Raw genomic sequence first — 26,260 nt, forward strand, 5'->3', positions numbered from 1 at the left:
ATCCCACCTGAGGAAGGAGAGCCCATGTCCTGGGGACCGCTCCCGGCTCCAGCACGGAGCAGCTCCGGAGCTCTGCAGAACGCGAGGCCCCTGCTCCCGCTGCCCCGGTGCAGCGAGCGCATCGCTTCCCGGACAAACGGACCGCAGAACATTTTCCTTCCTTTCCTCCCCATCGGCTGCTGTTCTCTTGCCCAGGTATCAAACTCCAGAAGGTGCTGCAGGGCGCAGCGTGCGTCATGAACCGGAGAACAAGCAGGGGATGGGAGTTACTACAGTTCGGTATTGAGTGTCACGGAGCAGTGTCAGCTTGTTCTGCCCCTGCACAGCCTGATTTTGCCCTAAACTCGAGGCAGGGGAGGGCAGGGCAGCGCTCTCAGCAAAGGCACCATTCAGCATCCAGGGGCCCAGGTCTGGCTGAGCCCTCCCCACCTCCAGCTGCAGCACTCCCCAGTGTGCCATCGGTGCTGAAAGTCTTCATTTCCCAACAGTCCTATCAAGGAAACGTAAAATTAACCAGGGTTTCACTGCAGCTCCGAACCTCAACCTCCTCCTGACATCCTCAGCCCCACGGCTCTGCTGAGGAGCCCCTTCAGCACCCAGCACACACGTCCCATGGGGCACACCAGGGATGCCGGGTGCTGTTGGCATGGCTGTGTGCAGTGCGCTGTGTGTCCATAGCAGAGCCAGGCTGGGGAAGCAATGAGGGGCTCCTGGGAAAGGCAGCCCCCAGCCAGAGCCCCCCCCCAGGGGCTGAGCACAGCAGAAGGCACGGCCACCACCACCACCACCAGGGCCCCGGGTGCCAGGAGGGGCCTGGCACGGGGCAGCAGACACCGAGCACTGCAGGTTCTGCCTGGGAGCACAATAAATAGACCCGGGGGAGGCAGCGGGGATGGGTCAGAGGCAAGGGGCAGAGAAAGGCACCCCTGGGGGAGCGCCTGACCCCGCTCCAGCACCGTGCACCGGAGCCATCAGGATCCCTGCTGGAGCGCATCCCCATCCTGCTCCAGCTCCCCGGTAACTCCCCACAGGAGGGCAATGGGGAATGGCGGGGGCTGCGGCTCCCTCCCCACCCCTTTGGCACACCCAGCGCCATGCAATGGGAGCGCAGCTGGATCCATCCAGCACCGCGTGTCCCAAAGAGCATGGGCTGGGGCACTGCATGGACCCCAGGACCTGTTTCCCTCCTCAGCCTTGGGCAAACTTTGCCTTTTAGGGTGCCCTCCCATACACCCCCCTCAACCGCTAAAGGAACACCCCAGCTTTCTGCTCAGGCACAGAACCTGCTCCTGATTGCAGACATTGCCAGAGCACGGACTGAATGAGTCACAGCAGGGCCTGATTCAGGGCTCAGATGCTCTGGGGGTTGTCTGTGTCAAACGAGTCTCATGTGCAATCTGGATTTGCCAAGCACAAACAGAGCCTGTCTCTAACGGCAGGGAACAAAAGGGCAAGGCAAAGGAACCTGCACAGCACGCTCTGAAAATGAGTAACAAAGGGGAAGCTTCTGGTTCACTGCAAACTGGGGGGGTTCTGTCAGGTTGGCATCTTGGCAGGGAGATCACTGCTCAGCAGCCGGCTCAGCACAAGGCCTGGATTCCCAGCACAAGCTCATGTATTCCCTGTTCAGCTTACAGAACCATAGAATAGTTAGGGTTGGAAAGGGCCTTAAGCTCATCCAGTTCCAACCCTGCTGCCATGGGCAGGGACACCTCACACTAAACCACGGCACCCAAGGCTCTGTTCAACCTGATGCTGAGCACTGCCAGGGATGGAGCATTCACAACCTCCCTGGGCAACCCATTCCAGTGCCTCACCACCCTCACAGTAAAGAATTTCCTCCTTATATCCAATCTAAACTTCCCCTGTTTCAGTTTTAACCCATTACCCCTTGTGCTACCACTACAGTCCCTAATGAAGAGTCCCTCCCCAGCATCCTTATAGCCCCCCTTCAGATACTGGAAGGCTGCTATGAGGTCTCCACTTACATTTAGGTTGGTACTTCTGAGGCTGAACGCAGCGCTTCCAGAATGCACGGAGGGTTTAAGCTGTCTTTGTCAGGGAATACAGTGGTAGTTAGTTGTCAAAGCTGTCATTAAACTCAAGGAGTAACAATCAAACATACCGCACAAAAAGATAGATCTCTGCAGCTCCGAGACTGATGCATGCAAAGCACAAATGAATTCTAGGCACTTGGCTATAAAAACATGGGTTTAACCCAGTCAATGCAGCCATTAAATAGGAAGAAAAGACACCCTCATTTGTGCACCAGGAGCAGCTAATCTGCTCGGTGTGTCAGCATGCCGCCTTGGTGGCTTGTTTTTAAGGTTTCTCCTTCTGTTGAACACCCAAAGGGATGTTTAATATCGAAAGATAAATGAAGCACACACTGTGTAACTCCTATAAAGCTTTATCTTCCATCACCTCCCAAGCCTGATGGGGAACGTAAGGTGACGAATTGCCTGCAAGAGCTGAATCATCTTCCTCAGCAGAAACATTGCTCGAGGTGACTAAGACCAAGACAATTGTCTCCATTTATTTACCACAGCCCCTGCTCATATTGAAAACCAGGCAAATCCTTCCCAGCCCTCGCACCATCAGTCTGCAGGTGCAGGTGAAGCACTGCAAAAGGCAGGGTGCAAATAGGGGACCCTTTGAGGAGGGTCTCAAACACTGTGGATACCCGTGAATGCTCTGTGGTCCCAGGAGCATCCCAGTGGCTTTCCATCCAAAGGGATGCTTTGTGACAGCGGATATCTCCAACCATTAAAATAAGGGAAGTGACCACACAAGGGCACTGGGAATGTCTGATGGGAAGAGTCCGTGGTGCCTGTCAATGGGCAAGCTACACAGGCAGGATCTGGCATGGCCCTGGAGCAGGAGGGAAGAGCTGAAAGCCTGCCTGTGGGAATCAATGGGGCTTTAGGGAAGAGCCTGTGAGCAGGGGATGGAGAGGGGTATCCACCCTGCAGAGAGGGACAGAGCAACCACATGGACACGTGGGGCAGGCAGAGCTCTGGCTTTCATAATGGAGTAAATTTGTTTGAAAAGCCAATTTTCACCAGTTTTCCCAGTAAATCCATCTGCCCGCCCTCACCATCACCCGGGAACACTGCGGCACCCAAAGCCTTCACATCTCCAGGAAATGGAGCAGAGCAGAACCAAGACAAGCCGGGCTTTGCTTCCCTCTTCCCAGCATGGGCAGGGAAGCCAGGAGACCTTAAGAACCTGTCCTCTCCAAAACATCACCCCAAGCATCCTCCAGTCTAAACACTCACTGCTCATACAGTAGGTCAAGTTGTCTGCAGCTTCATGGGTACATCCCTGCTTCCATAATGAGGTTTGCTTGGACATAAATTTAAGGAAAACAGGAAAATAGCTCACACAAAGCAAACAGTAGCCCTGGGGTTCAGGAAAAGCTGCTCTCTTGGTTGTTTCCCTAATTTACACCCACAAGATGCTTTGGGGCTTAAGTGAGCTGTAGGAACATCATTCCTTTCCCCAGACTGACCTGGCTTCAGCCACTCCAGGGTCCCAAATGCATTCCTCTTCTGGAAACCCTTCATTCTCACTGGGAATGAGGTTCTCCCTGAAGGGTTTGACTTTACCCATCTAAAAGGTGTGATAAGGTCAGACAGAAGCTGCTGTCCATTACATTGAACTGAAGCTGGGGTTTTAGAGGCAATGGGGGGATCATCCCCAGGCAACTCCCTGCAGCCAAGGGATTTGTGGCATTCCCACATGAGCTGTCTGACCTTCCAGCACTGTTTCCATTTCTGATCCTCAGCTTTCTCCCAATGGGACTCAGCCAGGCTCCTCATCCATGAGCTGATGGTGCCCTGCCTGCAGTGGGATATTGCTCATCCCATGCACACGCTATCAGCAATGTCTGAAGTTCCTGCTGCCACCACAAAGCCATGCTAAAGAAATGACTTCACCAGTACTGCAAGCACCATGCTGGGCACAACTGCGACAGGGACGATGCACATGTGGCTTTCATTATCCTATTGGTGCTCTAAACACACAGGTTTTAATGTAGGGCGTTTCAAATGCTTGTATTTATTTGCTTATTTAACAGTTTAGCTGGAGATGGAGCATCTTCAAAGGGGGATTTTTGCCCAGACTGGGTGTCTAGGGCTGTGGAGCTGTGTTGTTGTACGTGACAAATACTGCCCTATTAGCTCTTCCTTTCAGAGAACACATTTGATGGACCCTTCCTGTGCTGACAGCTCACCCAGCTTCAAAGCACAACTCCCAGTGCCTGTGGGGTGGTCCAGCTGGAGCTGCAGCCCAGCTGACACACGAGCTCTGGGAAAGGCCTTTGGCCCCAGTTTGGGAGAGTCTAAAGCAGAGCCCCACGTTGGCACTTGCCCACTGCCCGTGTTTAGGCTGGCTTTGCAAGCTATAACCTCACTGTGGGGACTGGGCTCCTGCTGTAAGCAGTGAGATTTCCCAGCATGTCCCCCAGACCCAGGGACAGGCACTGGAAGAGCTGAGGGGCTCAGGGCTGGGGAATTCACCCCCTTGCTCACACCAGAAATCAAAGCTCTGCTCCATCTGCCCTAAGGATGCTTCAGGGAGGACTGCAGTGCTCAGAGCATCGCACCCTTGCAAGGCACACAGCTAAAGCAAACTGCAGTGATGCTGCATTCCCCTCACACCCCTTCACCTAAGGGTGCAGTAACAGAACTGCTACGAGAAACCTTTTCAAACCTGATAAATACACCATGATCTCTGTGCTCCTGCATGGAGGTGGAGGTCCCGTCCTTGTGCTGATGCAGGCTGACACCTCCTGCCACAATCTGCCCATCAAACACCATCATTCCCATCATCTGCCCTATCCAGGGGGCTGTGGGGGACCCACAAGCCCCGTTTCCCCCCCCCCCACTCACAGAGCTGCTGCCAAACCCAGCCCTCACCCCTGCTGACACCTCCATCCTGTTCGTGGTGTCTTTGGCACTTCCCCCTCCAGCACTTCCAGCCCCCTGTGGCTCCCCAGCCCAGTCAGCTCCAGCCCAGCCGTGGCTGTGCCAACACCAACACAGGGATGCTCTGGAGCAGCCAAGGCCACCGCCGAAGGCAGGAGCCTGGCCAGGGTTAGATCACTGCAGCTCTGCACCAGGACACGCAGCCACCACAAAAGCATAAATACACAGGGTCATTTAAAACCACTGTACAGAGAGAAAGCAAAGGAACACCCAGTGCAGCTTGTTACACACCAGAACATCCCCAGCCCCGTAAGCCTAATGGCTGAGCACTATCAGCTCCCACTGTACAGCCCCTTCTTCCTGCCTTGCTCCCAGGGGCTCATTGAAAGCACACCTCTGTTTCCATCACAGACAGCCTGGCCCAGCAGTGCCCATGGGCTTCAGGTGTTCTGCACATCCATTGGGCACCCACGCAAGACAAGCCCACAAGCTCACACCCCAAACCTCCCCCCTGGGAGACACAGAGTGCTCACTCAGTGAAGGGGCCAACCACCATGGACCACAATGGCACAGCTATAACAGCAATGACCTGGCAGACCTAACACAGATTCATGGGGGTACCAGAGGACCCCTTTCACCAGTGAGCCTGAGCGGCTGCTGCCCTTCCGTGCTTCTGAGACACCCAACCCCAAGTGCCAGAAATTAAGAGGGAAAGGCTCAGGTTTTGTTTGCTTTGTGTTTTATGCAGCTGCAACACGATCATCCCCTTGGATCAGCTTTCCTCCCACAGGCAGCTAAGGGGGAAGCCACAGTCTCTGGGCACTGGGCAGTAACTGGATCCTGCGGACCTAGATACAGACACTGCCCCGAAAGCCTCTGCCAGGGAGAAGCTGCCTCTGGTGCTGACACAGACCCTGCTGCAGGGAGAACTCCCACCACCATGCAGGTAAGTGATTTGGATCCTTACTCAGGGGGCTAGCATGAGGCTTCTGTGATTCAAACTGTGCCAAGAGCTCAGGCCAGGTACCAAAGGCTCACCTTTGAGGACATATTTGAACATTACAGGTCTTCGTTAGCATCTCAGGCTGTCAGTACCAGGTTAAAAACAGTCAGAAAACATTAATAGTGAGATATTCCTCAGTATTTCTACACATGGATGCACACAAAGCCTCCTACACTAGAGCAATGTCCTTCTCAGCTTGGGATCTTGCTGCACCACAAGAAGCAGGGCTGCTTTGGTTTCCAGGGAGAGCCTTGCACTAATGATACAGAGACCATGGTCTAAAAGTTGTGATTGTTTTGCATGGCTATGTTCTAAATAAAGGGAAGCTTCTGCATTGTAGCAGCAAGAGAATCCAGTCTGTGTCTTCTCCTCCCCAGCTGACCCCCTGCAGGCTGCGGACTCACCAGTGGTGCTTCATTCTCTTTAATGTCTTGCTTTTCCACGTGCTGCTTTTTGGAGCAGATTTACTGGAGGAATACTTCCTGCGGTCACTGCCTCTTTCATACACTGATGCAAAGACTCTGGAAATCAGGGAGCGGGCCAGGCAGCTCGATACGGAGCCTCTGAAGGCCAATCTCTCTTACACCGTCAGCAGCACAGCGACGTGCTCCGATCAAGAGGTGTTTCTGCTCATTCTTGTCTTCAGCAGCCCAGAAAACAGGACAAGACGCAACGTGATCAGGCAGACATGGGGCAACGTGACAGACACCAGAGGTCACACTGTCCTCACTCTGTTTGCTTTAGGAAAGCCAGCTTCAGTAAGCACCCAGCTGGAGATCAATGAGGAGTCTCAAGAGCACAGCGACATTATTGAAGGCAGTTTCATCGATTCTCCTGGCACACAGACACAGAAGATGTTGATGAGTGTGGAGTGGACAGTGACTTTCTGCTCCCATGCACAGTATATCCTTAAAGCAGATGAAGACACGTTCGTTGGTGTTCCCAGTCTGGCTGAATACTTGCTTAGCTTAACACAACTCGAGGACATCTACATTGGAAGGGTCATTCATCACGGAGTGCCCGACAGAGACCCTCAGAGCCCTGGCTTTGTTCCCATCCATCAATACCCAGAGGAGCTTTACCCAGATTACTGTGAAGGGAGCGCCTTCATCATGTCACAGGATGCTGCTCGCAAGGTGTTTGTGGCCTCCAAGGAGGTGGCAGCGTCAGTGCCCCCCGATGTCTTCGTTGGGATCTGTGCTAAAAAAGCTGGCATCACTCCGATTCACAGCTCCCGGTTTTCTGGGGAGAAGCACATCAGCTACAATCGATGCTGCTATAAATTCATTTTCACCTCTTCCAACATGGAAGAGGACGAGTTATTTAAAGACTGGAAGGAAACAAGTGACGGGAACGAGTGCTCTTTACTGGAAACTTACTACAGTCTGGTGTCCTGCAAGGTTTTGACCTATTTTGATAAGTTCAAACAGTTTAACTTGGATGGAATAAAAAATGAGGTGCTTCATTTTGTCAATTAAGATTTAATGTCTGTGTAGAAAGACTGAATTTCCTTTTACCAGCTGTTTTTATCCTTTAACATCAGGAATAACAATGTCCTCTCAAGGTTAGGTCTCTTTCCTTCCACAGCAGATGAATTCCCAATGCTAGAGTGTGTTAGAGCAGCAAACTGGATGTACCCTTAACTACTCAAGTACCTACAAGTGCATGAATGCAAGTAAAACACAGTATTCCAAGAAACTTTGTGTCCAGTGTTTGCAGGCTTTTGAAGTCCTCTGCCTTATGTCAAGGCTCCTTCTGCACCTGAGGCATCATCTATCCCAAAATCTTTTGCACCAAAGGGGAATCTTTCTGCCCACAAAAGGGAGCTACTTCTGAGCAGCCCACTTTACAGCACCAGTGGAACTAGAGAACAGCTTCGAGGGGGAACAGACATCAAACCATCATGGGAATTGCTCAGGTGAGCAGCCCAGGGAGATTGTAGGCAAGAAATCTAACTTACCTGCTAGAGAATCATGTATTTTTGTCAGTGATGGCACCAGAGGAACACTGACACAAGCAGCTCAATGCCACAGTTAAGCTGGAGAAGAGTATTGGCAGTGAAGTCAGAACACATTCCCCAACACAGTGGTAACAATATCCAAGTGCAAAAGTTCCCCATTAGGAACAGAACACAAAGCCCACCTGTGCCTACATCCTCCAGGTTAACTCTTCTGCATCAGCAACTTCAGCAGCAGAAAGACCAGCTGGGCAGATGTGCTCTACAGCTGTGACAGACACATGTGGGATGAGACACACACATACCTCTGAGGGCCTCACCTGCTCTGAAGGAAGTGGAGGTGTGCTCCAAAGGATCCACAATTCTTAAGCACCAAGTGATGCTGCTTGTTGACCGGGGTCAGATGAAGGGGTCTGGGCTGTGGGTTTGGCGATTTTAAACCAAGCTCATCCAGGTTCAGCGTGCTACCTCAATTCTCATTCTCTATCATTCCATTTCTGGTTTTATCTCATTTCTCTCCACTTGTTACTTTACAGTCGGGAAGACAGGGACAACACACTTCAATGTTTCCATTATATACAAGATACAGCAACCCATAAGCCATATGGCAGTACACAGGATGGGTGGGGAACTACGTGTAGTAAGGGGTAAGCACCTGACCAATTAATTGGAATGTTGAGCTCAAAGCTCAGCAAAATAAAGCATATGTGCACATATAAAAATCCCCTTGTTTGGCATCTCTGTGTATTCTAAAACATTGTATTTGGCAAACATACCATGCAAAGCAGATGCTAAAGACTTAGCACACAGAGTAGCCTTCAAAAGCAACAGCTGAAAACACACATGGAAGAGACTCATGAATTACAGAAAAGGTTTCTACATCAGTTTCTTTTACTGAGATTTGAGCACACAGCTCACACAGAGCTACCAGAACACAAAGCCACCTAAAACAACAAAGCTAAGTTGTCCAATACAAGCACAAGCTCAGGACTTCTGTACTCTTTTTCATATCCTTTTTAGTGCTTTCATGTTTTGCTGGATGCGGGAAGGTTCTGAGCTCTCTCTGTTCACAAATGAGACACGATGTACCACATTTCTCACTAACAGATGTTTATTATGCACATCTAGGATGAAAGCGTCAGCAGCAGGATAACGTTGGATGACAACTTTTGTACATCTTAGATCAGAAGCAACAAAGCAGATCACTTCCATTCCAACAGCTTATTTAATCTTAAGGGAACTTCCTCACCTACCTACTCTGCCCTTCCAAGCCCATTTTGACCCCTTGGCAGCAAATTTTGGCAGGCTATACCATCACCTCTGCTGCAGGTCAAAGTTACTACAAGCAAGAAGAGAGTTACTGCATGACTAGCTCATCCAGCTTCACTTGGCAGAGCAGGGACACAGGGCAAGTACTTTCCACAGAGGTATACCTGACCTGACACACTACTAAAATAAGCAAAAACATAGTAATTTCATGTTTTATTATGTTCCACCCCCCCCCCCCAAGCTATTCCTTAGATTTCTTACGTCCTCAACAAAAAATAATATAAACCTTCTGTATAAAGTGTATCATGGTCTCTGTTTATGGATAAAGACACATCACATGTCACTAGTGTCCAGCTTGCATCTCAGCAGCAGCTAGCTGACCATCTTCAAAAGATGACATGTTAAGGTACTACATTTTGTACTAATTCATACTAATTCAGTTCATGCCCTTAAACATGAAAGCTTTATGTTCTTAACCCTTTTATTCTAACTCAGGCAACTAAAATAGTATTTTTCTTAAAAATAACCCTTAAAATTAAAAAAAAAAAATAGTCAAAAATAGTGTAAACAATTTCAGATTTGGTTCTGAAGCAGACTTGCAGTGCTAGAGCTCATACTCCTTTCGAGCAAGTAAACTGAGCTGCCGTACACAGCCGCAGTCAACCAGGGAGCCAAAGCTCCCAATTTGGTTATTACACACTAGAGTGTGTATTCCTTTATTTTTAAAAGGGTTAAAAGCTTGTTCCTACCCCACATCCTCAGCATAAAGAGTGTAAACAATATATAGGATTATTTATTCAAGCACAACTCACATCCAGCAAGTTGAAAATAGAAGAGAATCCAGTTCATACTCCCTCCTGTGGACAGAAGGCTACTAGCTCATTCTTACCAGCTGGGCTCCTGACAGAATATGCCTGGCTGGAAGTGTGTTCCATGCAGGTGCCAACTTTGGCAGATATAAAATACACAAACAGATAAAGAAATTGTGGCAGCAGCTGAGGTTACAAACCTTGAGGTGTTTTGGTGTTGGTTTGGTTTTAATTCAACTGTGATCGACTGAGAAAACACAACAGGAACTTCAAACCCAACAAGAGTTTAACCAAACACAGATCGTTTCTGCCAAGTAACCCAGCCAGCAGTTGGCAGTGCTCCCCTTGGTTACCTGTCTCACAGCAGTACACAGAGAACTTCTGCCATGACATTCTATGGGAAAATACACTGTGCCCTACAGGTTTTGATTTGCTCTCATGACTTTCATTTCAGAGTTGAAGTGCTTCATGTTCCTTTAAAGACAATTGAAAGAGACTCCAGCATGGGGAGTCTTTATACCTATTTCAGTAACACAGATTGCAAGGGGAACCAAGACACCAGTGACATTACTCTGCTCCTTCCACAGCTGTAGTAGCAACTGCCTTAACATAGTAAGGGCCTTCATGCAAGTAAGCTCTAAGCCTCAAGTAATACTGATTCCCAAAGATTTCTGCAATTGTTTTTGAGTTTACAAGGGCCTTGACCAGTTCGTATTTGGCATCCTTCGAGGCTTTGTCAGGCTCCACAGATCTGTCTACAATGTACTCCACGAAGCCTGGACTGTCAAGCATCAGCTTCTGGGCCCATGGTTGATTGGCAATAGCCTAAATATGAAAAGAGAAGGGGGGGGGGGAAGAGGGAAACATTTTAAAACCCCAAAACCCAGTTACAGAGTACACTTATGCAATAGCCAAGGAACAGGAAAAATTAAATGGGCTACTCATTCTAAACAGTAGTTACACAACCACCACTCAAATCAAGCAGCAGGGTTTAACTGTACTGGAAAATAAGTACAGCTCAGTGCTTATCTTTCAAGTTAAGTGAATTATCACAGCAGTGCCTCTGATATGGAAGCAGCACCCTAGAGCATGGCTGATGCTTCCCCACACTTCAATTCATAAGGAAATAAGCATTACAGACACGACATGTCTGATGCATTATTTAAACGGTGAACACAAGTGGGGCGTAATGAAAGAGGACTTCTTCCTGACCCCTTGTGGGCTTCAGGAAGGGGTCTATGGCATTCACTTAGAAAACCTCAAACATCTGAGACTGAATGGATTACAACTCACTACCTGATCTTTAAAACCATAAAGCACTTACAGTAAACACCCGTAAAGCCCCACAGTGGAGATCAGGGAATGGCTGAGTACTGATGCTCCTGAAGAGTTCCAGTGGCTGGCTAGACAAGGATGTGAACCAGGATTCAGTCATTCTTAAAAGGTCTTCTGTCTGCTGCTCTGGCTACATGCATCACATACAGAACGAGTTTCATTAGGATGCTGAAAAGCTTTCATGTCTTGAGTGTGTATTCAATAGTTAAGGAAATTATTTAAAATAGCCACTAGCAGATTAAACTGAAATAGTTTAAATTCTCAACATATTTCCATGACTGAAGAAATGGCTTTCTCTATTTCATTTGGCTTGGAGGAGACATTTAAATAAATTGATCTTGATACACAAGAGAAGTGCTGTGCTGGAGAGCAGCCCTGCCAGACAAATGGAAATGGCTTATTTACTCATTTAGAGCTATACTATTAAAACCATATCATATTAAACTGTTGACTCTCATTTCCTTGCCAAGGATGTTTTGACTTCATGTTTTATAAACATGATTTCAGAACACCTGGCTTCTTACAAACAAACTCCAAACTTGAAGCAAAGAAATAGGAGAAATTCAAACCAGTAAAGTTAATGACTTGGCACATTAGAAAGCTCCCACTTTTACCTAAGCTCGATGCTGCAAAAGGTCTTCGCAGAGTCAGATACATAATAATTTCACTTTGTAGATTTATAAGACAACAAACCAAACCACAAACTTACAGGCAAGTAAAGAAGAGATGAAATCGCATCCAAGCATCGCAGGCGTAGCTCCGTGGGGGCATTCTTTGCCTGGTGCCCTATTTTGCTCAACAGACTCTGAAATCGACTTCCTTGGAACATAAAAACAAAGTGATTTTAATTAACTCAGACAGACCTCTACAGGGGTAGAGAGTTACCTGTCAGTCACATTATCACTGGAGTGCTGTACATTACACCTGAGAATGGCAACTTCTTGATCTACTATCACAAAAGCAGTGTAAGGCTCTCTTTGCTTCATAAGGATCTAAGGTAGACAGATCCAAAGCTTTTACATTAATTCTTCAGGCTACCCAAACATTTCCAGAAAGCAAGTTGTGTGTCACAACCGAGCTCTCTTGGGAAGTACAGACCCTAGCACACTTGTAATGAGAAGTCTTCAGTTACAATACTCCAATAGCCATCTGCTAATACAGATTTTCACTTAAAAAAACAAGGATTTGACTTGCAGCAAGTAGTCCAGCATCTCCTTTCAATCTTCTAAACAGTTCTGTATTAAAGGAAACAACACAGCCTTTACAGAAAGCATCATTACGTGAGCATTCATGTTTTTCTAGTCCTGGCAAGAGGCTGATGACACCAGTAGAAAGAGAAGTATCCAAAACAACACAAATACTGACAACTTTCAGATACTAACTGGTTTTCTGTAAAACCTGTTTGCCTTCCACATTTGATCCCAGGATGCCTAGTGTGTCCACAGCCACTCCAATCATGGTCGGATCATGACTTTCTGCCATTTCAAAGACTTTCTCTATGAAGACTGGGTATCGTTCACAGATCTGCTGTGGACTGTCTACAACAGCCAGATTCCCAAAAAACTTAACGAATCCTGATGGAACAAGAGAAAAAAGAAGCTTTCAGAGCGAGGGCACAGTAACTTTAGCAATAGCAAAATCAAACATACATTGTTTCACAGCTAAAGTGGTGCTATTGAAACTGAATCCTTGTGAAATGCATCAGAATAAGGACAGAACTAAGGAACAGGAGAGGATTTTGGAAGTTACTCAATAAATTCAAGACAGCTGCTACATCATGGATAAAAAAAGGCTACAATAACACAAACTTCAAAGCTTTAGCACAGTCTCTTCAGGACTTGCCTGTACTACCACTGTTAATGAGTAATATTATTCATGTGTCAGAATGTTCTTCAGCATTTTTCCTATGTATCCAACATATGTATTTCTGTTCAAGTGCTCACATGAGCTTGACAATCCTCTCAGTTTAACTCCTGAGTAAAAGCAAGCAGTAAACACTGGAAGCAAGAAATGAATGATGTTACCTGGTAAATAGAAGCTTGAGAAAGGATCAGACTCTGCTCCAACGATGATGTTGGAAATTTTATCAATAACTCCTTGCTGAGCAAGATACTGACGCCCGTGTGGGGTATGGGCCAGCGAGGTCACCATCTCGATGCATGTAGCCCTGTAACAGACACAGTATTTTGGCCTATTTCAGATGGCGTTTTGAAGCCCTCTTCAAGAACAAACTGGTTTTCTTCCCTTAAGGCAAAATCAAACAAAAATGGGGGAAATCTCACTGACAAACTCACTTCCGACATACCTGACCAGCATGTCGTCTCCAGTCAGCTCTCCAATTAACTCCGATATTAATCCACTGTTTGCACAGTAATTTAGGGACTCTGCTGACACTGAAGAGATCTCAACAATTAACTGAGAGCAGAGGGAAACAAAAAAAGCAATGGATTCTAAAAACATTATAGAGATAACAATTCACAGTAACAGCCAGACAAGTCTTATAATGCTGACTATATGTATTAAATACACAATTTCATGCTGTTTTCATAGTTAGATGTTTGCCTGAAACAAGTTCATAAGGAGCTCCAAATTTACAGCACATACATTTGATTTCTGCTCAAAGTTATCTCTTATTCAGATGTTATCCTCATTAAGCTGGCTAAACTCTTATTACTTCTCCTTTGCAATACATATTTAGACTGATGCATTTGGCATCTCTCTTCTCAGCCTCTTTCTCCCTCCAGAAGTTTCAAAGCTTCATACCCAAAGCTTAAGAGACTATAGCAGCTACTTTGCTTTCACAGAAGCAAACGTTTTGCTGTGTCTTTATTAACTCTGTGTGGGGCTCCAATGCCCTGGGCAACACTAGTTGGAGAGCAGAAGATGGAAACAGTATGCTACAGAAGCGTGAAGTAAACAGAGCTATGTCATTATATGAGGGCCAACACTGCTGAACTCTTCCTACTCCTTTCTTGTCTTGACAAAATGCAGACACGAAGGGAAGTTTGTAAACCAGTGATGCATACTAACATAAAAGCCATAAAATACAGACAGCAATGCAGAGCTACAGAGCAAGAGGACCATGGTATCACATCAGTCAAATGCTGACCTTGATCACATCCCTACCTCATACACTCGGTATCGAACAACATCGCTTGTTGCCATGACATTTTTCAAGTCACTCAACAAACTGCTCACAAACAAAGCCTCTAAACCATCTTGCGTCTGTGCTATTCTGGAGAGGGATTTGATGGCCTGGAAGCAAAAACAGGAGCTTAGTATTAAAAGCAAAGCCACAAGACAATCAGACTTAGTTTCAGTGTTCTTAATTAACTGATTAAAGCAAGTTCTACACCTAAAATTTGAATTGTGATTGACTTTCCATTAAGGGGAGCCGGTTATGGTTACTGTGATCCGAGTCTCTGGCATCAAAATCAGCTCCGAGTTCACATTGGCATAAACAGCTACCAAGAGATAACAGTTCTGTGTAAATGTTCTACCACACCTAAGTCATGTCTGGGCTTAAAGCACCTGCCTGTTCATATAATCTTTAAGGCAACATAAGCTGTCCTTTCTTCAAAGGATAGCAGAGGTCATGATCTCGGACACAGTAGAAAAGGTGTTTCATGTGATATCTACATCAGGTTGTAGACGAATAAATAAACCAAGAAAGCAGCACTTACCTCTTTAGCCACTGCTATTCTCTCCCCACCAATGCAGTTTATTATTTGCCTTAACAGTTCAGGACTGTTGAGAATTTCTGTAACAGCATCTGAATTTTCAACAATCCTCCCGACCTAAACGTGATTAAATACAGGAAAAAAGGAAAACTAAACACATTAAACCAGCTTTTTCTCCTGTAAGGCCATTCAAGCACTGAAACAGCTACCGACAGACAGAATCATGTTAGAAGCCCCTCTGAACTCCACTGGACAAACACCCTGGGCAGCCTGCTGCAAGCTGGCCCTGCTTTCAGAGGGGCTGAATGTGAAACCTCTTGAAGCTCATTCTAAACCACAATGTTCCATGATTCTGGTCTTTTAAGTTAATGCAACAAGTGTCAAGTTAGTACATCCCATTCTCCAGTGCTTCCACAGGACCGTTCAAAGCATCCTGACTATCAAAATGCTGCTGCACTTAATTCTTACAGCACCTGCTGCCAGTGCTGGCTTAGAAAGCTTTATCCAGCACATGTGACACAGGATTCATTTACAAATTACTGCTGTCAAGACATAGTTTTAGATGTCACATTGCACAGATACACCATAAAGCGTTATATACCAACACATTGCACAGCATTTACCCAAAGCTCCATGACTGTGGAAGTGTGCAACTCCTGCATATACCACCGGCTGTAGTGCTTTTGCCACTAATGAAGCCATGGAACAACAGTAACAGATTAGGACTAACCCAGCCTGGCCCAAACCGGAGCTCTGTCCCCTCCTTCCGGAGGAAACCCCTGTACCTGAGCTATGGAGAGGATTTTCACGGAGTCATCGGGGTGGAACAGCCCTTTCTGAAGCTCCTCCCTGAGGTTCTGGATCACATAGACCGGGTCCAGGGCCGGCAGGAGCCGCTCCAGGATGGAAACACACGCAGCCACCTGCTCCCTGGGCAGCACAGACAGAAAAGAACCCTTTCAGGAGCGGGACGCCGCCGGGTGCTCCCGAGCCGCCGGAAGCAGACGGGGTAGCCGCGGGAGCCACCGGGCGGACAGGGAGCTGCGGGGCCGGGGCAGGCCCGCGGGGCCGGTCCGGCGCTCACCGGTCACTGACGCCGAGCAGGTCGAAGAGCGCTGTGAGGTGGTCGGCGCTGAGGCGGGCGCGCAGGGCGGCGGGGGGCACGGCCTGCACGGCGAGGCGCAGGGCCCGCAGCTCCTCCAGCGGCGCCGCCCGCCGTGCCGCCCGCTCCAGCAGCTCCCACACCGCCTCCGCCATCTTGGCGCCTCCTCCAAACCTCGCGAGACCGCCCCGCCCCTAGCAACCGCCGCGCCGTCGCTAAGGGCTTCTTTCGCGTCCGCACAGCCGTAAACAAAATGGCGGGCGTGCCCCGCCTCGCAAGCTGATTGGGCAGGAGTGGGAGGGGCGGGGCCACGGCTGAGGGGCGGTGATGGCGGGTCACGGGAGCATGGCCGGAACGGGAGAGGCCGGACCCGTCCCGGTGTGTGCCCGGAGCGAGCCTGGGCAGCGGCACTGCGGGGCTGCGGGAATGGGACCCCTCAGGCCCACACACGCGGCCAGCATGGAGGGGCAGAGCGGTGTCACGGTGTGCAGTGGGTACCGCTGGCTGGGAAGGGGCTGCAATGCTGGGACCCCCTCTCACAGTGGTGGCGACAGCTCAGCCTCTTCATGGTGGGACACGCTGCAAGAAAACATAGGGTTTGCTTCACAACAGAAGAGGAAAAACGTCACTTTCAGCCCATGGACAAGAGGAGAGACAATTGAGAGTAGCAAATACATGGCTGTTACCATACTGCAAAGCTCAGGGGTCTTTGATGCCTCCCCAAGGCTTCTTCAGTGCCCTGTCTGAGCCCAGGCGCAGGCTGCTGCCCCACAAGGGCTGTACCATACCTGGGCTTCCCTAATAGCTCGTGAGAACTGAGGTAGTGCAGTGAAGTCACAGGGTGACAGAATGGAGCCTCTGTGCTGGGCTGCGCACGGGAGCGTTCTGGGCCCAAACAGCACAACAACGACTGGCAGCTTCTTTGCAGTTTGTATTCAAAGAGAACAGAGCCCCAGCGGTATTAAATCTGAGAAAATAACTTGTTTATAGGTAGGAAAATGAAGCAAAAGTGGCATCAACAAGGGCACATGAGATGGCACTGGGAGGACCCCAGTGCTGAGGGATTCCTGCAGCAGATGCTGGTGCAGCTGTGGTAACAGCACCCATGTTCGGGTGTCACAGTATCACAGTATGCTGGAGATTGGAAGGGACCTCAAAAGCTCATCTAGTCCAATCCCCCTGCATAGCAGGAACACCTAGATAAGGTTACACAGGAACGTGTCCATTTACCCCTGCTGTGGTTGGACCCCATTTCTGGGGCACCGCAGCTCTGCGGGTGAGGAGTAGCAAGGGGCAGGCGGGGAGCCTGGGTGCCAGGGCTGGGGCTGGCAGGGAAGAGCCCATGGGGATGCAGGAGGGCCATGGGCACCCCGTGCTGGCGCCTGGGCCGTGGCTCAGCCCCACGCTGGGGCAGGCAGGCGGGTGCCAGCCTGCAGGGGAGGAAGAGGAGGAGGAGCCAGCGCTGGCTGCGGGCAGCGCTCCCAGCTCGGGGCAGCGCAGGTGGAGCGATGGGAGCCGCGGACATGGAGGGGCTGAGCCAGCGCTGCCCGCTGCTGCCCGCTGCCCAGGGCTGCCCCCGCGCGGGCCGCGCCGCCCTGCTGCTGGTAAGGGGGGGTCCCTCCATCGGGGGGGAGCGGGGGATGCGATGGGAGCGCGGTGACCGAGGGCACGGGAACCTCATAGGGAAAGGATGGTGCAGGCGGAACGTACTCGGTCTCTGCAGGGAGCACGGGGAGTTCCCGAGGAGTAATTCCCGCTTGCTCCAGGAACCTCACAGCACACCCGGGATTGCCACAGGTTGCGTTTGGGGTTTGTGTTCTTTTTGACAGAACCTCAGCAAAAACCAGGCAAAAAGCCCCAGCGCGGTGATTTTAAACCCTGAAGCTGGTTTTAGTGCAGCGAAGCCAAAAGAAATCCTGCAGAAGTTTCAGTCTCTCCAAACTCAGCTGGAATTCTGCTGCTCGGTGCTGTTCGATGGAGTGCTTACATCTGACAGCAGGGTTCTCAGTGTTGGTCAACATTTTGGCAGTGGGTTTGCTGGGGTTATCAGGTTGCTTCACTCCACTTTTGCACCATCCTTTGGCAAATACAATCATCTGGGGAGAAAAAAGCAGCTTTTATCTTTCTCCACAGAAAAAAAAAGGGGGAAAACCACCCCAAAAGCCCCACAAGACAGTGGTCACTCTTCAATGCAAATGGTCATGGGGATTTCCTCATGCCATGCACTTCCATTTTCCAAGGAGATTAATGATTGCCGTGCTGAACGGGTCAGATTATGTTTTCTTTGCTAAGCAGGGAGCATGATTACATTCTAATCTGGAAAAATACACAGCCCAGCATATTTCTGTTTGCTTTAACTCTCTTGAGTAGCTCCTGGGATTTGTTGCCTCATATTTGCTAAATGGCTTAGTGGGGGAAAAAAGCACAAAAGAAGCTCTAAAAATTCTTATGAGAACCCTTGTGATAACAAAGAATATTTCCTCAAATGGGTTGGAGAAGAGGAGACAACCAATACAGCTCATCCTTCATGTTCCTAACGGGAACGAGCTCTTGTGGTGACAAGAGGTTTCCTTAATTCAATCTTAATAGAACCCAGTCTATGACATGGGCCCATGGAATTTTCAGAGGACAAAGGAGGGAGGAAATAAGGAATATATTCTTAGTGTTATAAGCACCTTTTTCATCGCTGTGGCTGAATAAGGGCCAGATGCTGTTTATCCCCAAACGAGACAAAAGACAAAGAGAGAGCAGCTGTGCGGAGAGGCGAGTGCTGCAGCCCCGGGTACGGCACCATCCTGCAGCCATTACTCAGCACACCACATTAACCTTGCCATTGCTGCTCCTGCAGCGCCCTGCTGAGCTGACTCTGTGTTCTCATGTGGCTGTTTATGGCATGTGGGTACAAAGAGCAGCGAAGGGGCTTGGCAGCAATAATGGACACAAAACCAACCTGTTGCCACAGTGCTGCCAGCCTATGGAGAGGGTGTTACTGGTTTCTGCAGCCCAGCGGACAGAGACCTGGGCTGTGTCCATTAGGGTTTTTGTGCCCCAAAGGATGCAATTTCACTGTCCTATTAGTAGGAGAGAATTAGGAAGAAATGAACTTAAAACCCATGCTTGAGTCTTCTCTCCCTTGCCTGCTAGTGAGAGTCTCTCTCATAGCCTGGGTGGGCTGTACAACATCCACCAGCAGGAGAGAGTACTTGTCCCTGCACAGACTGTCTTACCCAGGGCTCTGCTCCCACACCAGGCTCCAGCCCACCTCTGTTTTCTATGGGCAGATCCCAACCCTCCTTGACCTACTGTTCTCCTTTACACATCTGAGGGGAGGCAGGCTCCCATCCCCACCGATTCCCAGAGGGGTGGGCATGCCTCACCCTGCAGCTAAAGCAGGAAAGGTGTGCTTTAACAGAGACAACCAGTGACTTACCTCCTTATTCTCCTTTGGAAAACCAGTCGTGGCTGCAGAGACTGTGTGGTAGGGTCTGTAACCCAGAGGTCTGGGCACTTCTGGGCTGATGCAGCCTCAAAGCCTGACCCTTTCCTGCCCCATGGAAGGAGAATGGATCTCCCTATGAGGATGTTTTCACTGAGGTTACGAGTAGCATTCCTGTGATGTTGAAAGAAGACAGACTTCCCTTGAGCCACAGTAAGTGTCTGCTTTTACCAAAGGCAGTATTTTCCCCTGGCATCATCACTCACACGTCTTGCATTTTAGGCGGTGACTCTGTCGTTGCTGATGTACCCGGTGCTGAGGAGTCTCACTCTTCAGCTGCACTCTGCCATCACTGGCAGCTACATCTCTGGGACTCACTCCATTGCCTTCATCAACTGCCTCAACGAGCAGATTGCCAAGGATATTGCAAGGTACAGAGACACTTTCCCTGATGGCTGCTGGAATTGTTTGAAGTGGAAAAGCAAGCTTTATTCTTGTGCAATCAAGCTTTTCCGTGTCTCTCGAGAGCATCTGTACTTCCCTGCGCTTTGTACTGCTACCCAAATGGTGTTCCTTCTCTCCTGCACTCTCCTTGTCTCTCTGCACCATGCACCCACTCACCAAGAGCTGCACTTTCTAAGAGAAAGCTGGCAATTGTCTCTGAAGTCAGTGCTGCAGTTAACACCAAGCCAATTCTCAGTTTATTCCACTGCCTCTCATTTTAAAGCCATGGCTCTAAATCTTCAGGTCCTCAGATGGATTAAGCCCCAGTTCCATGTTCTCTGATCTAACAGAGTCTTTCTTCTTCTCTAGAGCAATACAGATAACAAATTGCAGGAGAGGTGTTTATGGAGAGGGGTAAAGCACAGCACACTGCCATGAGAATGAGACAGAAGTGGTCCACAGCAAAGAGAACAGGCACATCAGGCACCACCTGAAGCCTGCACTCTGCTGACCAAACTTCAGGGAATAAGGGGTTTGCCTTGATTTTCCCCCCTCTCTTTTAACATATGAGATACTTTGCATGCTGGTTTGCATGCAGGTTGTTTTTCACACATCTGTCAGTCCCTGCCTCAATGGATGCTTTGTTCAAAGCACTGTGACTGTGTTGACTGGGGCAATGTTTATGATGGACCATGAAGTTTCCTGCAACACCTCCTGTGCTGTTTTCCCTGCTCCCTTGCTGCTTGCCAAAACCTCTCTGTCTTCTGTAAAGCATTCCCAAAAAGTCATTCAGGAACTGACAGGCTTCTGAAAGGGATTTTGTGTCACCTTAAATACTGCAACTGTAGGAGGAAATCCAACTAGGATAATGTCTGCACTGCTCGGTGTCTTCTGCTAAAGGAGTAACTGTACGTGGCTGGTGAATGAGCCTCAGTTCCCCAAAATGCTTCATCCCAACACCTTTGCAAATGTTTTGCACACCTTGTTCCTTATCTTCCAGGGAAGGAAGGGGAAAGAAATCCCTCCCCATTGCTGAGTTATGTATATTTAGGTTGTGTTTTTACTGGTGGAGTAATTATTCCTTTGTTCTGGGATTTGGGTGAATGAGGCATGGTAGTAGAGGATGGCATGGAGCTTCTACACTCATTTTCCTGCACACCTTTTTCCTGTGCTGTTGCTTATTCTTCCTTTACATTGCTCAGAGGAGCACTCACTCTGATAGATCAGTCTGCAAGGAAATTTCCACTGGTTTTAAGGAAAAAGGGCTCAATGGCTGGGAAAGCGGATTAACTGCAGGTACAATTCAGTATCCAGCTTGTTCATTGTGTCCATTCTGACCCAGTTTACCTGGATTGCTGTTAACTTTAAAGGCTCAGAAGAAACCCCCCGAGTCCACACAGATCTGCCCTCTCCCCTGTGCCTGCTGTGAGAAGCTGACCCCTTGGGGCTGGATAATGTGGCCACTGCACCTCACATAAGAGCCAAGCAGCCTCGGGTCCTGCCTTAGACTTGTGCAGATCATTTTCCTTGCTTCTCTGCTTATTAATATTTCATGTGTCTCAGTTCAGCGCCTGCTGTGAGGCAGGGACACACATCAAGTGCCCAGCCCAAAGATATCATGTATTATGCAGACCTTTTCCACTGATCACATTCAGCTTTTTATGATGTTTCTCCTTCCCATGGCGGCCGCTTGTTTCCTCTGGGTTTGCTAGAACAAAGTTCAGGATCTCAGTCGGGATCACAGCGTATTGGAACAGAGCAGCAGTTAGAAGCTACCCACTCAAATCAAAAGGTCCCTGCACTAAAGTGACTTGGGGGATGCAGGCAGCAGAAACAAAAGGATCTGTGCCATGTGTTCGACATGACAAACACAGCGGGGGATACCTCCGCTCCTGCTGCTGCAGTTTGTTGGTCTACAGATTAACTCAAGATGCTCTACAAGCATTAAATGCCTACCCCTGGCTGCACATGGTGAGAGCAAAGAAGCCAGAGCCTCCTCGATGGCTGTCCTCTCCAAGCCATGGGCAGGGAGAAGCCCATCTCCATCACCTTGCTGTGCTTAGACATTAAACCCAATTCCTCCAGTTGGCTGGGTGCAGGCACTGGTTCTCCAGTGCAGTGCTGGGGTGGCAAGATGTTATAGGATCATCGGGAAGGGCTGCTTTCCTCCCAGTGCCCTGGCAGCTCCCAAGTCCTCCCTGACCTGCAGCAGAGCCTGAGCAGCCCCATAAGGGCACTTCTGCCTTGTGCTCATAGTTGCAAGGTGCAAACCTGTACGGGGAAAGCAGGGCTGGTAATGCAGACATATGCAAAGGAGCTGATGCACATTCAGACGAGAGCCCAGCGTCCCCTGTGGGGCAAGGGCTGACTGCAAGGTGAGGTCCAGTGGGGAGGCTCCTTCTGCTCCTCTTCAAGAGTTAAGTTTTGCAGGTTGTTGAACCAAGCCTTCCCATACCTCATCACTCCAGTCTCCTCTGCACTTCAAAGTCAACCAGAAGTTAAATGTTGACACTGTCATAGCACTTGGTGCAGAGTGGTGCCCGGTGAGGCCAGTGTTAAGGAAAACCAAAGGAGAAGGCACTAGTGTCATGCTCTACCAGAGCTGCTTGCACGAGGGACGGGGCTGCCATTGCTGTGAGAAGGGCGCAGACACTGCTGTGGTCAGAAAACACAACATCTGACCTAGCTCTTCTCAAAATCCACCCTGAGATTGCCTCAGGGCTCTTTCATCACTCAAGTGTCACTTCTGCTGGTAGACCCAAGCTGCTCTGCAGTAACACATCAGCCCACAGCTAAAAGAAGCAGCCACAGGGAAGGAATTTAATTTGGGCTTCAGATTTCTAGGACATTTTGGGTAGAGAACCCTTGATGTTGTTAGTTTAACAAGCTCCACATTTAATCTGTTACAAGAGGAAGGGGCACAGTTTGATAGCATAAATACATTTCCTGGAGACAAACCCCTTCTTATCCATCCCAGACCCAGTTCTTGTGGCCATGCCCTGGTGTCCCCATGGGGAGATGTGCACTGGGCTGATGCCAGGCAGGGTCCTTGCAGTGTATGAGGCACAGGTCCTGTGTGCTGCTCCAGGCCAGGAGCAGCACACACGGAGCCACGCCATGCCACGAGGACCTGAGCTGACTATAGGGCTATAGGGCTATAGGGCATCTCTGCCTGTACTTCCTCAGGGTAATGATTAACCCCAGATCCCAGGTCTCCAGCATCAGAGCTGCTGCTGGCAGTCAGGGGCAGCACAAGGGGACATCCCTGTGCCTGGGAGTGGGTGCTGAGCCACACCAAGCTGGGATGGGCACTAACTCCTCCTCCTGTCTCACCCAGGGCCATCATGGATAAGAAGCTGGCTGCCTACGTGAACATCCTGCCCAAGAGCTCAGCCTTGTAAGTTGGGCTCAATATTCCCCAATGGAGGAGGCAAACCCAGGCTCCCCAGGGGGAGGAGATGGACACTCCGAGCAGTTTCCAGAAGGCTGCTGGCTCTGTTGGCTGTTGCAGATGGTAAAGATGATCCTCACCCATGCAAAGTGCTCTCAGCTTATGCAGGAGTGCAGATGCTCCAGCTGCCCATGGGGACCACTTATTTATTGGTTACTTGGCTACATAGAGATCTAGCAAAGAGGAAGGTGATTTATGGGCCTGAGGATGTGGCACCTATTTTTAGAGGATCTAAAGAGCAGCTAAGACAGGGAGCAGAAAATTGGCCTTTACAGAATTAAACAGGACTTCCAGGAAGGAAAACCAGCATCTTTGACCTTGAAATACAACCAGCCATGTTCTGCAGGTATCCTAAGCCATCCATGCAAAGGGATTGCACTTGTTAAAGGAGTTAAAGAACAAAGCCCTAAAACAGGGTGCTCTTTGAAGCACCCTGGCCTACCCCTGAACCCCCCAGACTCCCCCATAGCCCAGCTGAGGCTGCTGAAATGGGGCAAACCCAGTGAAATCATCCCTCCCCTTGTGCCACAACAGCAGGAGCCGAGTTGCTCCTGCGCAGCCTTGCCTGCTTCAGATGGTTCCTCCTGCTCAAGAGACACCGCGACGCCTCCGACTGCCTCCTCGCACAGAACCCAGCACACAGATGAAATCCCTTTTGTCAACATGAATGTTCTGAGAGGTCAGTTCTGACTCAGGAGGAGTGCGTCTCCTCTCCTGCAGGGAAAGAGAGGAGAAAACCAAGATGCTGCTGTACTCAGCTTCTCAGCCACAGCCGTGCTGCAGCCTCTGTGGGCACTGTTCCCAAGCTTGGAGCAGGGCCACCACTGCACAGCCCCGCCATGGCCACCCCAGTCCCAGCTCCTGTGCCCTGCAGTCCCCTGGGGCAGCTCTCTCTAGGCTGGCACAGCCAGGAAGGCTCTAGTCTGTGAATCCAGGGTGCTCAGTCACATGCACTGCAGCGTTTTGGGCCAGTGATGCTTCTTGAGCACCACTTTGTAAAGGAACGGCCACGTGCAGAAAGCAGCAGGCAGGGAAGGGAACCTCCTCCCTGGGGTGTCAGCAGGGCTGCAGCCAGAACTGCATTTGCTGATGCTTCTTTTCTTTTAAATCCAGGTATTTCTGGGAAGGGGAACTGGAGGAATCCACTGAAATACTGCTGGTAAGTGACAGTTCCCACATCACAAAATCCCCAGCCCAGCCCAAGGTTCAGGACAGTACCCATGGACCCTGAGCACCTGCCTGAGGGCATGGCAGTGCTGACTGGGTGCAGTGGGACTGTGCAGGCAGGATTGCTCCATCCCCATCGGGGTTTGTTTCAGTTTAGGTTTTTTTACTCTCCACAGTTGGTGAAAACGAGGACATCGAAAATAGGTGAACTATCCAACTACGTCAGGTGAGGCTCTGGCTCTGTGGGAGCACTGGGTTTCCAGTCCAAGGTAGGCTGCCATCTCCTGCTTAGACTTTGGGAGTCAGGTCCCTCAAGCCCCTTCCCACCCAGTAAGGGAGAGGTGAAATGGTCTTGATGGACCTTGTGAGCTAGAAAAACCCAAAGATGGCACCAGCAGAAAAGGGTGGCACAAATACCAGCTCTTGGGCTTCAACCCGTCCCTCTGTACTGGGTATAGGGAGGGATGCTCCTCCAAACACAGGTCATTCCCTGGCTGCCTCCCGGCAGGATTTCCTGTGTTTCCCAAGCATGGGTGGTGAGCAGAGCCAGCTTTGGGCCTGGGCCCCTGGCAGTCAGCTGCTGCCTGCGGTAAACCCCAAGCTCAAAGCAACATTCTCACATGGCAGAAAGAAGATGCGGGTGCTTTGAAGCCAGCGCAGGGCTGGGAGCGGAGACCTCTGCTTCCTGCGCCTGCGAGCGGGGCTGCTGGTGACACTGTGCCTCTGCGTCTGTTTCCACTTTAGATCCATCCATCCCTTTGAAATTCCCGAAACCATCAGCCTGCCTATTGACCAAGGAAACCCTCTCTACCTCAGATGGCTGGAGGAGAGTGTCCCACAGGACTAACTGAGAAGTACAGAACACCAGGTAAAACGTGCTGAGCCCCGCTGGTCTCCCTGTGCGGGCTGACACTAGGAAGCAGTTTGTATCTTCACGGGTTTGCTAATAACACAGAAACTCGGGATTGGGAATATCATTTGCACTCAAAACCTCCCCTCCTTGGCCTGACCCTGTGCTCCAGGATGCACCGAGCAGCCCAGAGGCAGCAGAATGTGGCCGGGCACCCCGCAATGCGCTGGCTCACACCCTGTGCTGCTGCCATGCAATGTGCTGGTTCGAGTCCTACAGAATCCAAGGGAACAGCAGACCTAAGCAGATGCCACAAGGATTTACCAGGAGCTGCAAGCAGCACACACACTGACCCCACCCGCCGAGCTGGGCTGAGCTAGGATGAGATGAGCAACATCCATGGCCAGTTCAGGGACAGCAAGTGAGCAGGACCGGGACATCACCAGCCCTGCATCCCCTACCCATGCCTCAACAGTGGCTTTCTACCCAGGCCATGTTTAACCTTGCAAAAAGATGCTCACATTAATAGTTTAATGGGATATAACTTATGGAACAGGATCAAGTTGTTTGTGTGACTGGGAAGGGAATAAACAGCAGTTTTTCTTACCTGGGCAGGCTCAGTGTTGATGCAGTTTGCTGGTACAGTGAGCTGGGCAAGAGGAAGGGCTCATCGTGGGTTTGCATTGACTCTCTTTGGCCTGATGTTGACTGATGCTCCACTGGCTCCCATCTGCCCGTTTTGGGCTCATAATGAAGTAGTACAGGGCATTTTGCAGGCATTCAGGTGGGCTTGTGTGGCCCCATCAGGTCTCAAAGGAGGTGCAGGGAA

General features: G+C 49.7%; 3 protein-coding genes across 4 annotated transcripts; 2 read left to right on the forward strand and 1 right to left on the reverse strand.

The window, feature by feature from the left end:
* Positions 1–4,940: 4,940 nt before the first annotated feature.
* On the forward strand, positions 4,941–7,436 carry B3GALT9 (beta-1,3-galactosyltransferase 9; the record flags this gene model as incomplete). The annotated part of the gene is made up of 2 exons (XM_061352326.1): positions 4,941–5,079; positions 6,217–7,436. Coding segments are annotated over 2 exons (1,332 nt in total), but the record flags the coding sequence as incomplete, so codon positions are not given.
* Positions 7,437–8,981: 1,545 nt separating this feature from the next.
* Positions 8,982–16,253, reverse strand: PSMD5 (proteasome 26S subunit, non-ATPase 5). 2 transcript variants are annotated; one of them, XM_061352466.1, is made up of 11 exons: positions 16,214–16,253; positions 16,066–16,126; positions 15,767–15,911; positions 14,985–15,098; positions 14,428–14,556; positions 13,607–13,716; positions 13,326–13,468; positions 12,684–12,875; positions 12,011–12,120; positions 11,291–11,431; positions 8,982–10,791 (listed from the first exon to the last, which is right to left on the reverse strand). In XM_061352466.1, the coding sequence occupies exons 1-11, from the start codon at positions 16,236–16,238 to the stop codon at positions 10,534–10,536; spliced, it is 1,428 nt and encodes a 475-aa protein (XP_061208450.1). In that variant the 5' UTR covers positions 16,239–16,253; the 3' UTR covers positions 8,982–10,533. The 2 variants fall into 2 exon arrangements, with proteins under 2 accessions (XP_061208450.1, XP_061208449.1); XM_061352465.1 differs by having other exon boundaries at positions 16,066–16,253.
* Positions 16,254–17,529: 1,276 nt separating this feature from the next.
* Positions 17,530–26,037, forward strand: LOC133211813 (protein CutA homolog). The gene is made up of 6 exons (XM_061352470.1): positions 17,530–17,687; positions 19,802–19,950; positions 23,301–23,360; positions 24,528–24,573; positions 24,758–24,807; positions 25,326–26,037. Exons 1-6 carry the CDS (start codon positions 17,592–17,594, stop codon positions 25,426–25,428), a joined length of 504 nt encoding a protein of 167 aa, XP_061208454.1. The 5' UTR covers positions 17,530–17,591; the 3' UTR covers positions 25,429–26,037.
* Positions 26,038–26,260: the final 223 nt, after the last annotated feature.

The sequence above is a fragment of the Neopsephotus bourkii genome, unplaced genomic scaffold (assembly GCF_033783945.1).
Source record: "Neopsephotus bourkii isolate Nb327-2 ecotype Australia unplaced genomic scaffold, CSIRO-AGI_Nbou_v1 NB_659, whole genome shotgun sequence".
Lineage (NCBI taxonomy): Eukaryota > Metazoa > Chordata > Aves > Psittaciformes > Psittacidae > Neopsephotus > Neopsephotus bourkii.